Consider the following 15,804-nt stretch of genomic DNA (forward strand, 5'->3'; position numbering starts at 1 on the left):
CAAAACGTTGAACGCTCACATGACAACGCAACACACTTTAACTCACCTCGCGTTAGTTAGTGTGATAGATAGAGAGAGAGCTAAACAAGTTATTATTGAGATAGTTAGATAGTAGATAGATACATATAGGTTGTAAATATTGTACAATTATTTGTTGTGAGGAGGAGGAAGAAGTAGGATCAACAGTGTAGTTATACCAAAACATTTATTCATATTACAGGACATCATACAATCAATCGAACAAACAACTAAAGATGACTTCAACTTCATCCACTGCTACAACGTATGTAGACAACAACATCAGGAAACAAACAAACAAACAAACAAACAAACAAACAAACAAACAATTGACTAACCCAACAACTTTGAATGAATGATATAGTGGTGGTATAGGTAGCAGCGGAGACACTGTTATAACAGTTGTAGATGATAACAATTGGAAGGATACGTTGAAGCTACCAAAGAAGGATGAGAGGAAGCAGACAGAGGATGTAACGGCAACAGAGGGTAATGAATTCGATGATCTACATTTGAAGCGTGAACTACTTAGAGGTATCTATGAGAAGGGCTACGTGCGTCCCTCACCCATCCAAGAGAAGGCCATCCCAATTGCCCTCGCCGGCAAGGACATCATGGCCAGAGCCAAGAATGGCACAGGCAAGACTGCCTCATTCCTCATCCCATCACTAGAGAGGACTGATCCAACCAAGAACTACATTCAAGGTATGATGGTCAATCAATCACAATCAAACATACATCGATCACTGACACTTCATGACTCATCTTGCGCGCAGTTCTGATCTTGGTACCAACTAGAGAGTTGGCACTACAGACATCACAGGTGTGCAAGGAGTTGGGCAAGTACTTGAACGTCAAGGTGATGGCAACAACAGGTGGCACCAGTCTAAAGGACGACATTATGAGACTGTACGAGACAGTCCACATCCTCATTGCCACACCAGGTAGAATACTTGACCTAGCACAAAAGAACGTCGCCAATCTCTCAAACACTCATACCATGATCATGGATGAGGTATGTTAATGATCAACATCAGATGACCCCGTCCAGACCACTCAATCACTCACTCTCATTCCGATCAATCAATCAATTATAGGCTGACAAACTACTGTCACCAGAGTTCCAACCATTGATTGAACAACTTATCAGTTTCCTTCCAGCGCAAAGACAGATTCTGTTGTTCTCTGCGACATTCCCTGTGACGGTCAAGGCATTCAGAGAGGCTTACTTGTCAAAGTCGTACGAGATCAACTTGATGGATGAGCTGACACTCAAGGGAGTGACACAGTACTATGCATTCGTCGAGGAGCGCCAGAAGATCCATTGTCTCAACACGCTGTTCTCCAAGCTGCAAATCAACCAGTCGATCATCTTTTGTAACTCTGTCAATCGTGTCGAGCTGCTGGCCAAGAAGATCACTGAGCTCGGCTACTCGTGCTTCTACATCCACGCCAAGATGATCCAGGCACACCGCAACCGCGTCTTCCACGACTTTAGGAACGGACACTGCCGCAACCTGGTGTCGTCCGATCTGTTCACGCGAGGCATTGACATCCAAGACGTCAACGTCGTCATCAACTTTGACTTCCCCAAGCACTCTGAGACGTACCTCCATCGCATTGGTCGCTCGGGTCGTTTCGGCCATTTGGGTTTGGCCATCAATCTCATCACCTACGAGGATCGATTCTCCCTGCACAAGATTGAGCAGGAGTTGGGCACAGAGATCAAGCCCATCCCACCCGTCATTGACAAGTCGCTGTACACTGTCTGAGAGAGAGAGCTGCGCGCGAGCGATGTCATATTTATTCATACGCGTTTGAACGTTCGAACGTTCATCCCCCACGTCAGCTGAGGCCTCATTCACCTACCACCAATCCAACTCCACCTTACCAAAGAGAGAGACAATCATTCAATCATATTCAACCAAACAACATACCCATTCCAATCCAAACCAATCAATCAATCAAAATGCTATGCCATGGTTCATTCCGCGCCTCATCGTTATGCATTGGAGGCGTGGACCGTCCCTTGTCACCAATGAACATTTGTAAATACGCAAGCAATGAACTAAAATGTGAAGACAAACAGATAATTCAATCAAATGGATGTTGTTGTGTTTATTTCCATGTCCAATCAAAGTCCATACCATGTCAAGTGGACGACAGATATGTCTTTAACTCTTCCAACGATTTCTTGCTGAATGGATTGTTTCCACCTCGCATACAAGAATTACCTTGAACAAAGTAACCATGGAACATAGAGTCGATGACCAATATACTTGGTAGGCTCAGGTAAAGAATACGGACATGTACGCACACTCCAGTGTAAACCAACAGGTTATAGTTGGATATTCTTGGATAGAGATGCACGGAGTAGTTTTGTATGTCCTTAAGGTTATACTTGACACGGCACATGTAGTCCAGACTTGTCAAGTGGGGCGCATCAAGTTTGGTACAATAGCTTTGATTGATACACAGTCTGGTCAACGACTCTGGCAACATGCCCAATGTGATGTCTTGGTTGAAGTTCAATCCCAGCTTCAAATCGGTGAGCGAAGATGGCAACAATCCTGCCTGCCATGCATGGTTGAATTCACTGCCTAAGCTCATAATCCGCAATGATCGGGGCAGCGCGTCCATTTGCAATGGCTGGTTATACTTTTCACCTAGGTGTAGCTCAGTGAGAGATTCGGGCAATATTCCTGCTGGTATTATCTGATTGTAGGTGTTCCCCAATGTCAATCGAGTCAGACCACTCGGTAATGAGCCAGGCTCGAATGATAAATTGAACTGATAATATGCGGTTAACTCTTTCAAAGTGTCTGGCAACACATTTGGTTCAAATCGACCTTTGAAGCATGCACCAAGAGTCACCTTCCTCAGCCTTGGCGGGAATGTGCATGGTACAGGTTGGTGATTGCACGACATACCGAGCTCGGTGACCGATGGTGGGAATGTGTCTGGGCCAACTGGGTGTGAGTATCTAAGGTTTACCACTGAAGTAAGAGATGTAGGGAGCAGCTCGCGGGTAAGTGAATGAAAATATCTGTCTGGCATGCGAAGGTTGGTAATCGATTGTGGTAACTGGCCTGGCAACAAAGGCTTCTGAAAGTATTCGCCAAAGATCAGAATCTTGAGTGTAGCCGGAAGATTGTCCAATGATTGGTTGAATTCTTCACCAAGCTCAAGTGTTTCCAGGAATGACGGTAGTAGACCCGGTCCGATATGATGATTGTATGCGTTACCAAGCTTTAAGTTAACAAGATTGGGCGGCAATGTTCTTGGCTGCAAAGGTCTGGTTAGCGAGTCACCCAACTTCAGAGTACGGAGTGATGGTGGAAGCATGCCAGGTGAGACAATCGATTGCCTTTCACTAATCTTGTACCTCCTCTCACAGTAGGAGTCATAGTATTCCAACTCGAGGAGATTGGGTGGGAGGACTCGCGGCCCAAGGTGTTGTCTAAAGCATTTTCCAAATGAAATCTTGGTGAGTGATTGAGGTAAGTGTCCTTCCTTTACTCGTTGATTGAATGCCGACCCAAACTCCAGAGTTGTCAGGGCGCGAGGCAGGCAGCCCCACCAGAGAGGTTGATTGAAATATTGACCAAAGATGATGGTGGACAATGATTGTGGCAATGAACCAAAGTTCTCACTGTTGAAAGACATTCCAAACGTCAACATGGTCAAGGAGTCATGGAATGGTGGACAATGATGGTATAGAGTGTATGGATTGAAGCGCTTGCCGAACACCCATTCGTTGGCAATGTCTGGCCGTTTGTAAAGTATCTCTTTGAATGCTGGAAGTGGAGCAAGAGAATATTGATCTTCAGTGTCACCATTGATTAACGCATAGTTATTCAATGGTCTTGTGTAATCATATCTATTGTCATACCAGTGCTTGCTTGTAAGTGATAGACATACTATATCTGATGTATCCAGTTGATCAACTATCACTCTAACAAGTCTCTGTGGTAACAAGTCCATCATCAATCTTATTATTACTTTGATTGAATGATTGATTGAATAAATGAGAAAAGATTGGACTATTGCGGAATAAAACTTAAAAAGAAACTTGAAGATCCATGGAACTAGTTCACGTGATCATTCCTGGAAGTTCCTCGAGGAAAACGGAATTGGAAATAACCAATCAATCAATTCGATCAAAGAAATAGTACTATTTGTTGTTGGAATTTGTTTATTTCCATGCATAAGCAATGTCCATACCACATCTCAAGTGGACGACAGATATGTCTTTAACTCTTCCAACGATCTCTTGCTGAATGGATTGTTCCCACCACGATCATTCATACATGAACTACCTTGAACAAAGTAACCATGGAACATAGAGTCGATGACCATTATACTTGGTAGGCTCAGGTCTAGAATACGGACATGTAATCGATGGATAATGTTGTCAACCAACAGGTTATAGTTGGATATTCTTGGATAGAGATGCACAGAGTAGCTGGCTATGTCCTTAAGGTCATACTTGACACGGCACATGTAGTCCAGACTTGTCAAGTGGGGCGCATCAAGTTTGGCGCAGTAACTTTGATTGATGCACAGTCTGGTCAACGACTCTGGCAACATGCCCAATGTGATGTCTTGATTAAAGTACTCGCCCAGCTTCAAATCGGTGAGCGAAGATGGCAACAATCCTGCCTGCCATCCATGGTTGAATGCTCTCCCAAAGCTCATAATGCGCAATGATTGAGGCAGTGCGCCCATTTGCAATGGCTGATTGTATACCACACCTAGGTGTAGCTCTGTCAACGATTCGGGCAATATTCCTGCTGGTATTATCTGATTGTAGGTGTTCCCCAATGTCAATCGAGTCAGACCACTCGGTAATGAGCCAGGCTCGAATGATAAATTGAACTGATAATATGCGGTTAACTCTCTCAAAGTGTCTGGCAACACGTTTGGTGCGAACGGACGGTTGAAGAACGCACCAAATGTCACCTTCCTGAGCCGTGGTGGGAAAGTGCCTGGCACAAGTTGGTGATTGCACGACATATTGAGCAACTCGGTGACTGATGGCGGGAATGTGTCTGGGTCCACCGGTTGTGAGATGCCTCCAAGTGCCACTGAAGTGAGAGATGTAGGTAGTAGCTCACGGGTGATTGGTTGCCTGTAACTGAACGGCATACGCAGGTCGGTAAGTGATTGTGGTAACTGGCCTGGCAACAACGGCATCTTATAGTTTGTGCCAAAGATCAGAAGCTTGAGTGTTGTAGGAAGATTGTCCAATGATTGATTGAATGCGATACCAAGCTCCAGTGTTTCGAGGCATGGTGGTAGTAGACCCGGTCCGATATGATGATTGTATGCGTTACCAAGCTTTAAGTTAACAAGATTGGGCGGCAATGTTCTTGGCTGCAAAGGTCTGGTTAGCGAGTCACCCAACTTCAGAGTACGGAGTGATGGTGGAAGCATGCCAGGTGAGACAATCGATTGCCATTCACTAATCTTGCCCCTCGTCACACCGTTCCTCTCCCTGTAGGAGTCATAGTACTCCAACTCAAGGAGATTGGGTGGGAGGACTCGCGGCCCAAGGTGTTGTCTAAAACATCTACCAAATGAAAGCTTGGTGAGTGATTGAGGTAAGTGACCCTCCTTGACGCGTCGATTGAATATCGACCCAAACTCGAGAGTGGTCAGGGCACGAGGGAGGCTTCCCTCCTTGAGAGGTTGATTGAAATGATCGCCAAATATGATGGTGGACAATGATTGTGGCAATGAATCAGGAATGATCTCACAGTTGAAAGCCATGCCAAACGTCAACATGGTCAAGGAGTCATGGAATGGTGGACAATGATGCTGAAGAGGATATTGATTGAAGTTCTTGCCAAACACCCATTCATTGGCAATATCTGGCCTCTTGTAAAGTATCTCTTTGAATGCTGGAAGTGGAGCCAATGGTGTTCGAGCTTGATTGTCACCATTGATTAAAGCATAGTTGTTCAATGATCTTGTATATCCATATCTATTGTCATACCAATACTTGCTTGTAAGTGATAGACATACTATATCAGGTGTATCCAGTTGATCAACTATCACTCTAACAAGTCGCTGTGGTAACAGGTCCATCATCTATCCTTATTATTACTTCGATGGATTGATTGAATGAATGAATGAGGAAGAGTGATTGAGTGATTGATTGAGTGATTGAGTGATCGATTAATCGTTTGTAATAAAACATTCTATGAATCTTGAAGAGCCAAGCACGTGATCAAACCTGGAAGTTCCCTGGAAAACGGCATCAATCAATCAATCAAAGTACTATGTGTTGGATGTTGTTGTGTTTATTGCCATGCCCAATGTCGATCCAGTGGACATATGCATGCACAGACACGGAGAGACAGACACTCGCTCACTCATACCCTTTAGAAGGTCTTGAAGAACTTATTCTTGTACAGCTTGAGATGTAGGAATGTACTCCTGTCGCCAAGTGCTGGATTGAAGACGTTGAAGTCGAGCTTCCTCAGACGCTCCAAAAAGTCGTCGGCAATCTCGGCACAGAGCAACGCCTCGTGCGCTGGCGCCTCCACCTTGATGGTGCGGGCAACGTCCAGATGTGACTTGGCAGCGGATGCCATCTCATAGATCGCCTCCTTGACCTTGGCCACCTGCTCAGGGTCGCCCTGATACAACAGCTCGGGCACAATACCATGCTTGGTGGTGAGTGTCGCTGGGATGTATAGCTTGCGTGTACGGATGTGGAATGGCGTGCCTCTGATCAGTGTGATGATGCCCATTGCGCGGCCAAGATGACTGGCAGCGTGCTCGGCCTGGCTGCTCTTGACGCCCATCGCCTCGAGTGTGAGCAACAACATCGATGAATGAATCTCCTCTGCATATTGTTCCAGCTCCTCCATATTCTTCATCTGTACCGAGTTCATATCCTTCTCACGTCTGTTCAGCAGTCTAATGAACCATGTCTTTGACAATCCTCTCTCCTTGATCTGTTGTGCCAGTACTCTTACCAATGGTTGATCAAACACCTTGCCCTGTTATTGAGTGCATGAGTGAGTGTAAGTGAGTATGAGCGTGAGCGTCGCGTCAATGATCGATCATCCATCCATACATTGTATATGTTGTTGATGGCATCCTTCCAGAACAACAACTTGTACTTGGCTAGACGGGTGTCAGACTTGACCTCAGAGTGCAGGACGACGGTCTCAATGTTGAATGCACGGATGGCAAATGCTGCACGTCTTGCATCCACGCTAGAGAGCAACATTGAACAGACATAGTTCTCGCGATCACATTTCCTGTTTGAGTTGGGGAGATGCGTTAGTTGGCGTCAATGTGTTGCCCAGAGTAATCAATTTACTTTAAACGTTGGAACACATAGTTGTAGTCCTCAGGTGTTGTCAAGTCACTGAGTGATATTGATTTGGAAGATGAAGGGATTGCTCCATCGGCCGTGGCACTCACAGGTGAGGCCTGATGATGTATAGTATCAGCAACAACTGTTGATGCTGCTGCGGCTGCTGCTGTGGGTCTTTGAACATGTGAATGACCATGTGAGTGACCATGTCCATTAAGATGTGAATGTCCACATTGTGAATGATCATGATCATCCTCATCATCATGATTGACCACCTGTTGTAACTTCTGTTCCTTCTGTTGTTGTGGCTTCGATGTTGTTGAGAACTGAAGTTGTCTCAAGGTTTGTGTCGTAGACCTTGCCAACAAGCTTGTTGTACCATTGTACCAACTCCTTTGCAAACTATATCTAACTATATTATTCATCATCATAACTAGTTTATATATATGTATGTATTGATGTATGATTGATTGAATGAATGAATAATGACAATGAGATACTCTTTGGCCTCATTCTTGGTCGTTTTGCGAGACCCCCTCCCTTCATTCGAAGCCCAAAGTGATGACCTCAAGTGCAGATCATCGTCTGTGAACATTAATGTAACTGTTCTGAACACACATAAATACAGATACATACAATATATATATATAACGAACAAACAAACAATGTCACATACATTATATAGACATCCACAATTGGAGATATTGGAGATTAATAACGATAATATGTCGTTTGTTCTATCAAACACTGATATTAGTGTTGCCAATGCACTTAGACGTGTGATGATTGCAGAGGTGCCAACGATGGCCATCGATCTGGTCGAATTCGAAGCCAACAACTCTGTGCTGGTCGATGAGTTCATTGCTCATCGTCTAGGCCTTATACCACTGACCAGTCACAAGGTCGACAGCTTCAAGTATACAAGAGACTGCGATTGTCCAGAGCGTTGCGATCAATGTAGTGTAGAGTTCCGTTTGAATGTTAGATGTAATGATAATATACTTGATGTATGTATCACTAGGTCATTCAATCATAATCAGTACTGGAGCTATCCCACTCACTCACTCATTCAATCAATCAATCAAACATACTAGGTCACAAGCAATCACTTGATATCACAGAATGATAATGTAGTTCCAATCACAACTGATAGTAATGATGGACGTCCGGGTGACGCTATACCTATTGTTAAGCTACGCGCAGGACAGGAGGTCAGACTGAGAGCGATTGCAAAGAAGGGCGTGGGCAAGGAGCATGCAAAGTGGTCGCCCGCATGTGTGGCCACCTATCAGTATCAGCCAAGGATCCTGATCAATCAGAACCGCATGGACGAGCTGTCTGAGAAGCAGAAGGAGGACTTTGTCAAGTCGTGCCCAGTGAACGTGTATCAATACATCCCAACCATCACCAGCAGGTCTCTGTCGAGAAGCTGATGAGCTGCATGTTCTGTAACGAGTGCAAGAAGTACTCGGACTCGATTAGCAAGCCCGATCTGGTGTCCGTCGAGCAGGTCACCAACCGATTCATCTTCAACGTCGAGACCAATGGCTCGCTCAGGCCCGAGGAGATCGTCATGGCCGCCATTCAAATCGTCAAGAGGAAGCTTTCCGATATCCAGGTTCAGTTGCAAGAGGGCAACTTGTAGATACACAATCATACTTGAGAGAGAGAGAGAGAATTGGCAACGCGATTGAGCAAGACAGAGAGGGACCAACCAACAATAACAACAACAACAACCAGGACGACAAGCTGGTGATGTGCACGCAAAGTATACATGTGGACGCGACCTCCCCTCCCAAGGCAGCGCAGCATCTTGGGCCTTGGGGAGCCCAGTGAGTTGCGCGCATCAATCAATCAATCAATCAATTGGAATAAACAGGTATGACGAGGAATCATGGATGCAAGGATCTAATAGATATAGTCTATTGTTGTTGTTGTGGATCGATGGCCTGCAGGGTCCATGATCTGTTCTTTGTAAAGGTCAACAGACGTTGGTGGTAGGGGATGAGTGATGATCGATGTCCTACACTGATGGTTGTTATGCCATTCTCGCGACATATGTCATAGACACGCTTTTCGATCGCGTGCGGGATGGAGCTGGTCGACTCGTCCATCAATGCAAAGCGTGGACGGTGGTAGATCAGACGCATGAAGGAGATTAGTTGCTGCTCGCCTGGGGAGAGTGAGCTCAGCCAGTTGTGTGTCAGGTCGTTCAGGTCGCCGCGACGCAAGATCTCGTCCTCGCGGTCAATCAGGTATCCAATGTCCACCTTGTTGAACAACTCGCGGAGGGCTGGACGCGAAATACGCTTGGTGGCAGTCGTGTAGGGATAGATGATCTGCTCCTCCAGACTACCATAGATTAGGTATGGCTGCTGTGAGAGGAAGAAGATGCTGTCATTGGCTGGCTTGATGATCTGGCCGTAGAAGAATGGCCACAAACCATTGATAATCCTAACTAGCGAGCTCTTGCCACATCCACTTGGTCCCATAATTAGTAGGTTGACGCCAGACTCGACCATAAGTGAGATGTCTAGTAGATTGGACGCGCGAGTGATTAGTAAGTGAGTGGCAATCGATCAATCGATCAATCGATCCAAACATACTCTTAAATAGTGAATCACCCTTTGGAGTGAAGTAGGACACGCTGTTGAGCTGTATCTGTGATGCAGAGTCGTCGATCTTCATCTCACCGCATGCATTATCACGTCCACCATCATCGTTGATGGCAACAGAGATTGTGTTCTCTTGAGCGTTGTCCTGTGGCACTGGCACCTCGTACTTCTTTGCCTGGATCTGATCACAAACCTCGAGCATTGTAGAGATACGCTGGATATAACTTGACAAGTCTGAAATGCTTGTGGACACGTTGATATACTGGCTGAATCCACTTGCCAACATGATGCAGTTATAGGAGTACTGCGAGGGTGGATGATGGATGGACATGTCAATCACTCATTCAATCAATCAATCATTTAAAAAGACTTACAATTGGTACATCAGAGATGGGAATGAACTTCTCGGTGCCCATGTATAAGGGGATGGCAATGACAATGTAGTTGACCAATGGACTAAGGTAAGTGAAGAGGTCGGATGATGCTGGAATGAGGAGGAGGTTAGTGATTGGTAGTGCGCTGGCGATATCATACAGCAGTCACGATATACATACTGGTTAGGCCGTATTGGCAAAGGATAACCTTCTTCTTGTTGTTAAGTAGTACATCGAATTGACGGCGTGCCTGCTCTTCCTCAACAATCGACTCGGAGACGAGTGGATCACGAGCAAGGTTCTGGAGGGCGATGGACTCTGCAAAGGAGCGAACTCTTAGATGGAGATAACGGAAGTCACCCTCAAGCTTATCTTGTAGGAAGGATAAAGAGACCAGCGGTGACATGATGAACTTGTTGGCAACGTAGCCGAGGAAGAAGAAGACGTAGACGACGGCTGGTGCGTACCAGCCCATGTCGCGCCAGGTCAGGTAGGTGTAGTAGGCGATCACCAAGGGGCCAGTGATCATCTGTGACACAACGTTGGCCAGCAGGGTCGTGAACTGATCAATGTCCGAGGTAATCCTCTGATCAGGGTTATCGACTGTTGTGTCAAAGGCCATGATGCGGTAGAAGAGGTTGTTGTCAAAGTACTTGCGTTGCAGTGCCAGACACAGGGTCTTGCGCCACAGCCAAGACATGGCATTGACAACAAACTTGATGGTGGCGTCGAGGATAGCGCCTGCCGACAGGATGAGGAATCCAAAGATCATGGTGCGAGTGAAGGCATGAGTGTTGCCACTTGACAGGTCTGAGTAGACACCAGACAACAACGTGCCGGTGAAGTGCGATACGTAGGTCTGTGCGATAGCCAAGCCCAGCAGAACGGCCACCATTCCCGAGGGGATGAGAGGGGAGGAGTATAGGATCTTGACCACATGGCATAACCTCTTGAACAGCTTCCAATCATATCTATTCTCCGAAGCCAACTTCTTTGTGATCTCTGATTGTTCGAATGAAGTTGCACCTGGAGCACCACCTGTAGAAGTTTGATTCTCCATGTTGACATCATCCTCATCATCATGAGCATTGAGTACATGATACTTTATGTTGTCCATGTTATTGTTGTTATTGTTATTGTTATTGTTATTCATACTTCTGTTGATTGAGGAGTATGAGTATGCGACTGTTTGAAGACGACGATTTGTTAGTCGCTGAGGCTTTGAAGGAGTAATGTGACGATGAGATTGATTGATTGATTCACATAACGAGTTCACTCTTTAGTTATGTTCTATTTCTATAACATTATAACAAGTTTATTGGGAACTGACTCTGTTCTGGGCCAACTTTAGTTTAACATTCACGACGATGAGATTGAATTGATATTCTTCGGCTTTCATTTCCATTTTGGGACAACACCTGATGAAATTCAATCAGAATGCTGTCCAAGATTTGATGTTATGGCATTGAAGTCTAAACCGACTCATCCATTACTTTGTAAATTTGGTGTAGCAGGACTTGATGTAGGTGAAGTTGTACAAGAAAGGTTTGTTGCTCCATTCAACTTTGAAGGATGCTCCGAGTGATCGCTCGCCACCTTCGGAATCTTTGACAGTGGTGGGTCCATATCGGAAGGTATTCATAAAGTCATCTGGAACGCGATCAGAGGTTACAGGAGGGAAGATTGAATAGACAACCGTGCTGTCATAGTCTGATAGACAGCCCCTTCCGTAAATAGCGCCTTTTACCAATCCTTTATCCGGTACATTACTCTCAAAGTCAATGTTATAATAAGTATTACATGGCCAAGCATTCAAACAAGTGACTACACTAAGTAGTACAACTGTTAACAATATTAAATACTTTGGTGACATTATTATCTATCTGTCTCTATTATAACTATGATGATTATTAATTGATTGATTGATTGATTGAGTAAATTAATGAATGAATGACATCAAGTATTATATAGAGTTAGTTGATTGAGAGTGCAACCGGAAAAGGAGGTTAGAGGTCCTGATCAGGATGGTGTTGTCATTGACAACATACAAGGGTGATTGGTGGGAGGGAATCAATGGTTCAATATGGATTAAGTAAGTATACGAGGTGTCACAATGACTTAGTAGTAGTAGCAAGTGTGTGACAACATGAGTGTGTTGTTGACACGAATGACTCTACGCCAATCGACATATTGTTTATAACCCACGTGTATCTATATCACCACTCTACCTAACCAATCAGTTAGACTCGATAAGGCAATGATGTCACCTCCTAATATTTATCTGTATATAAATACACAACAATAGTAATTATCTGAATGAATGTACAAAGCTACCAATCATGTCGAGAAACTTGACTTCCAATTGTTATTGTCCAAGATTGTTGTTTGGACTTTGGTGAACTTGCAAGTGTGAATGAATGATGTGATTGGATGTTTGATTGATTAATTGATTGATTAGTGATAAACATACAAATATATACTTATACAATGGAGTCAATGGTTACTGATAAGACAGACTTGCAAGGATTGTTCACTGGCTTTATGACACAGTTGGAGGATGAGCATCAACTTAGACAAAGTATAAAGAACCATACTACTGTCATCGATATGGTAGATCGCAAGATGAGTCTACACCTACAGGCTGCACATACACAACGTAACTATCAATCACACTGCAATCCATTGTCATAGTTAGGCATGCCAACTAAACAACAACAACAACGACAACATTACAGATATCAAACAGTCGGCTCAACTACATGCCCAGTTGGTGGAGCTGGCAGGTGGAATGAAGGCACCATTTGAGGAGTTAAAGAAGCTGATCAGTCCATTCAACTATTACAAGTACAGAGAGCATTGGCGTAGACATCTGTCGCAGGTTGTCTTTTCTTTGGCATTCTCCTACTGGTTAGAGTCTGGCAAGTTGTTATCCATCGAAGTCATTCAATCACACATTGGTCTACAGCGTAAACAAGGCGAGAACACCATCACCATTGAGCTTGAGGATTATCTACTTGGCCTATGTGACATGACTAATGAGATGGTAAGACGTTGGAGTTTGATGGATAGACCGCGTCCAACATTGTACAGTACGTCCCTAACACGCCGCCAATCAATCAATTGACAGTCAAGATACTGCGTTAACTGTGTGATCAGACAGGACTATGAGACACCAATGGTTATATCAAAGTTTGTCAATGATCTGTATGCTGGATTCCGTGTACTCAATCTAAAGAATGACATACTCCGAAAGAGGTTCGACTCGATGAAGTACGATGTTAAGAAGCTTGAGGAGGTTGTCTATGACCTATCAGTTCGCAAGCTTGTAAGTCCAGTTGCCGCCACCAGTACTGGCACAACTGTGGCCAATCAGTAAAAGAGAAAGGACCTCATGGTGTTGCAGCCAGGACTGTCAACATTGATCAAACTCAACAAAGACATTGGTTATCATCAGGAAGGAAGGAATGACAAAGTATATGTTATATATTTGATTCAATAATTGCTTCGTTTATTGAACGACTGCGCCTGTCGTGAGAGGATCAAAAGCAACAGAGTTTACTTGGCGAAGGAGGTGAGGATATCGGAGTCTCCCTCGTGGGTAATGCTCATGACTGAGACTCTGAACTTCTTACCGCAACCGGTTCCGAGGTCGATGTTGTTACCGTTGTAGAGATGGACGTTGGTCTTGCTCAACATGGCGTAGTACTCAATCTCAGAACGACGGAGGGGTGGGCAGTTGTTGGAGATGAGGATCAGCTTGGACTTGCCGGATCTCAAGGTCTTGAGGGTGGACTTGTAGCCGAGCTGGGACTTGCCAGACTTCATGACCAAGGCCAACTTGGAGGAGATGTTCTCCTGGGACTTCTTCTGTATAATTGTTGCAGTTAAAGTGCAAGATAAGGTAGAAGCAGATGTTAGATATCAATGTTATGTATATGTTGGTTTGGTATGTTGTGCTGGCCTATCTCTCGATCAATCAATCGCCAAAGTCGTCAATGTGTAAGTCGTACATGTGATACCTCTGAATAGCTTGCATCAGATGCTCTTGTGTCAAAGTGTGCGAGACACTTGTGACACAGCGTTTATCTCTCCGACTTAGTAAAGCTGGACCTACAACATACACAATGAGATAGATCACTACAAGTTGACTAACACATATTGTGGAATGTCGAACGTTGTGTTGTGATTCAATCATCACTGTTTAAGTAGGTCGCTTTAAAACTAATCATCTTAAAGACAACTAGAGACTAATCTGATTGATTCGTTTCATGAACGTCTTAACAAGCTATTCCTAAGTGGGATGTATGTATGGTTATGGGTATAGTCAACTAACCTGCTTCTTTGTGGACACCATCTTTGAAACTCGTATAATATGTTTCTACGGCGCAAAACAATTATCTCTGTGAATGAACGAATGGCTCAGCGATGCGTGCTCTCATGTCAAGGCACAGACCCGCGAGCTAGACAGGATTGATGTGTGAAACATGTGAGTGAAAATAAAATAATTCAAAAAAATCAAAAAGAAAACAATTAAACACGAACGATACTTTATCAAAATTATGAAATGCCCGGGCTTTAATTTCCAATTTTATTGATAGATTGGTCAATGATCGTTTGGAGTGGTATTACTATATTCGGATTATTAGGTGTAGATATTGTATTTATTGCGTCTACTTTGAAGTTATTCTTTGATTGAATGGTTGAATGATTGACTACACAAGTTTGTAAATGATTTGTAATTGTTTGGTTTCAGTTTTTTACTTTGTTTGGTGTTTCGAAGCTGGGTTGCGCACGAACGACAGCTATGTCAAATCAGTTTCAGTGTGTTGTTGTTCATTACCCAACTCACTTAATGTGTATGTATCTCTACCAAACTCCACTCTCTCTATCCTCTCTCTTTGATTGGAATGATGAAAAACACAGACCTGATCAGACACAATATTGGTGATAAAAACGTGGTTATTTTCTGAACAATCAATCAACTCTATATCTATCTCTTTCTCTATCTCTATCCCTTGCATTACCTATTTATTCAACTCATTCTAACAAACATCCATCCTTCCAATTGTATAGTATAGATCACACATTGTGCATGCCAACGACTATGACCACTCCAATTTGTAATAATAATAAAATAAAGATAACAATGTCTATTCCAAAACAATCAACATTCTCCTTCCACTTTGTTCGTTGACTTGTCACTCGCTCGTTGATGTGTTTGATCAATAAGTTGAAAGATCTTCATTGATCGCAGATAGAGACGAGCTTGGAATGAACTACCAAGGCTCCACCAGGCAAAAGACCGTTCCAGAACGGTCACAGTTTTGTCAAAATGTCAAGTTATGGATTTGATGGACTGATCAATCAAACAACTTTGTTTGTTCCAATTCCATTCGTCTGTTGGAAGGTAACATATGACCTTCCCCGAAGATCTGACTAACATCGATGATCAACCAGCCCTTAA

General features: G+C 44.0%; 8 protein-coding genes across 8 annotated transcripts; 3 read left to right on the forward strand and 5 right to left on the reverse strand.

Moving 5' to 3' along the window:
- Positions 1-254: 254 nt before the first annotated feature.
- On the forward strand, positions 255-1,790 carry SAMD00019534_035380 (hypothetical protein; the record flags this gene model as incomplete). The annotated part of the gene is made up of 4 exons (XM_012904430.1): positions 255-283; positions 383-723; positions 795-1,033; positions 1,116-1,790. The coding sequence occupies 4 exons, from the start codon at positions 255-257 to the stop codon at positions 1,788-1,790; spliced, it is 1,284 nt and encodes a 427-aa protein (XP_012759884.1).
- Positions 1,791-2,175: 385 nt separating this feature from the next.
- Positions 2,176-3,516, reverse strand: SAMD00019534_035390 (hypothetical protein; the record flags this gene model as incomplete). The annotated part of the gene is made up of 1 exon (XM_012904431.1): positions 2,176-3,516. A coding segment is annotated over one exon (1,341 nt), but the record flags the coding sequence as incomplete, so codon positions are not given.
- A 732-nt stretch (positions 3,517-4,248) lies between these two features.
- SAMD00019534_035400 (hypothetical protein) lies at positions 4,249-6,111 on the reverse strand (the record flags this gene model as incomplete). The annotated part of the gene is made up of 2 exons (XM_012904432.1): positions 4,249-5,105; positions 5,169-6,111. 2 exons carry the CDS (start codon positions 6,109-6,111, stop codon positions 4,249-4,251), a joined length of 1,800 nt encoding a protein of 599 aa, XP_012759886.1.
- A 293-nt stretch (positions 6,112-6,404) lies between these two features.
- Positions 6,405-7,547, reverse strand: SAMD00019534_035410 (hypothetical protein; the record flags this gene model as incomplete). The annotated part of the gene is made up of 4 exons (XM_012904433.1): positions 6,405-7,028; positions 7,106-7,292; positions 7,355-7,402; positions 7,459-7,547. The coding sequence occupies 4 exons, from the start codon at positions 7,545-7,547 to the stop codon at positions 6,405-6,407; spliced, it is 948 nt and encodes a 315-aa protein (XP_012759887.1).
- Positions 7,548-8,013: 466 nt separating this feature from the next.
- SAMD00019534_035420 (hypothetical protein) lies at positions 8,014-8,784 on the forward strand (the record flags this gene model as incomplete). Its single annotated transcript, XM_012904434.1, has 2 exons — positions 8,014-8,358; positions 8,446-8,784. Coding segments are annotated over 2 exons (684 nt in total), but the record flags the coding sequence as incomplete, so codon positions are not given.
- Positions 8,785-9,276: 492 nt separating this feature from the next.
- On the reverse strand, positions 9,277-11,496 carry SAMD00019534_035430 (hypothetical protein; the record flags this gene model as incomplete). The annotated part of the gene is made up of 4 exons (XM_012904435.1): positions 9,277-9,884; positions 9,958-10,270; positions 10,341-10,450; positions 10,521-11,496. Coding segments are annotated over 4 exons (2,007 nt in total), but the record flags the coding sequence as incomplete, so codon positions are not given.
- Positions 11,497-13,031: 1,535 nt separating this feature from the next.
- On the forward strand, positions 13,032-13,710 carry SAMD00019534_035440 (hypothetical protein; the record flags this gene model as incomplete). The annotated part of the gene is made up of 3 exons (XM_012904436.1): positions 13,032-13,035; positions 13,124-13,383; positions 13,468-13,710. Coding segments are annotated over 3 exons (507 nt in total), but the record flags the coding sequence as incomplete, so codon positions are not given.
- A 188-nt stretch (positions 13,711-13,898) lies between these two features.
- SAMD00019534_035450 (hypothetical protein) lies at positions 13,899-14,694 on the reverse strand (the record flags this gene model as incomplete). Its single annotated transcript, XM_012904437.1, has 2 exons — positions 13,899-14,207; positions 14,674-14,694. Coding segments are annotated over 2 exons (330 nt in total), but the record flags the coding sequence as incomplete, so codon positions are not given.
- Positions 14,695-15,804: the final 1,110 nt, after the last annotated feature.

Source organism: Acytostelium subglobosum, assembly GCF_000787575.1.
Source record: "Acytostelium subglobosum LB1 DNA, scaffold: scaffold6, whole genome shotgun sequence".
NCBI lineage: Eukaryota > Evosea > Eumycetozoa > Acytosteliales > Acytosteliaceae > Acytostelium > Acytostelium subglobosum.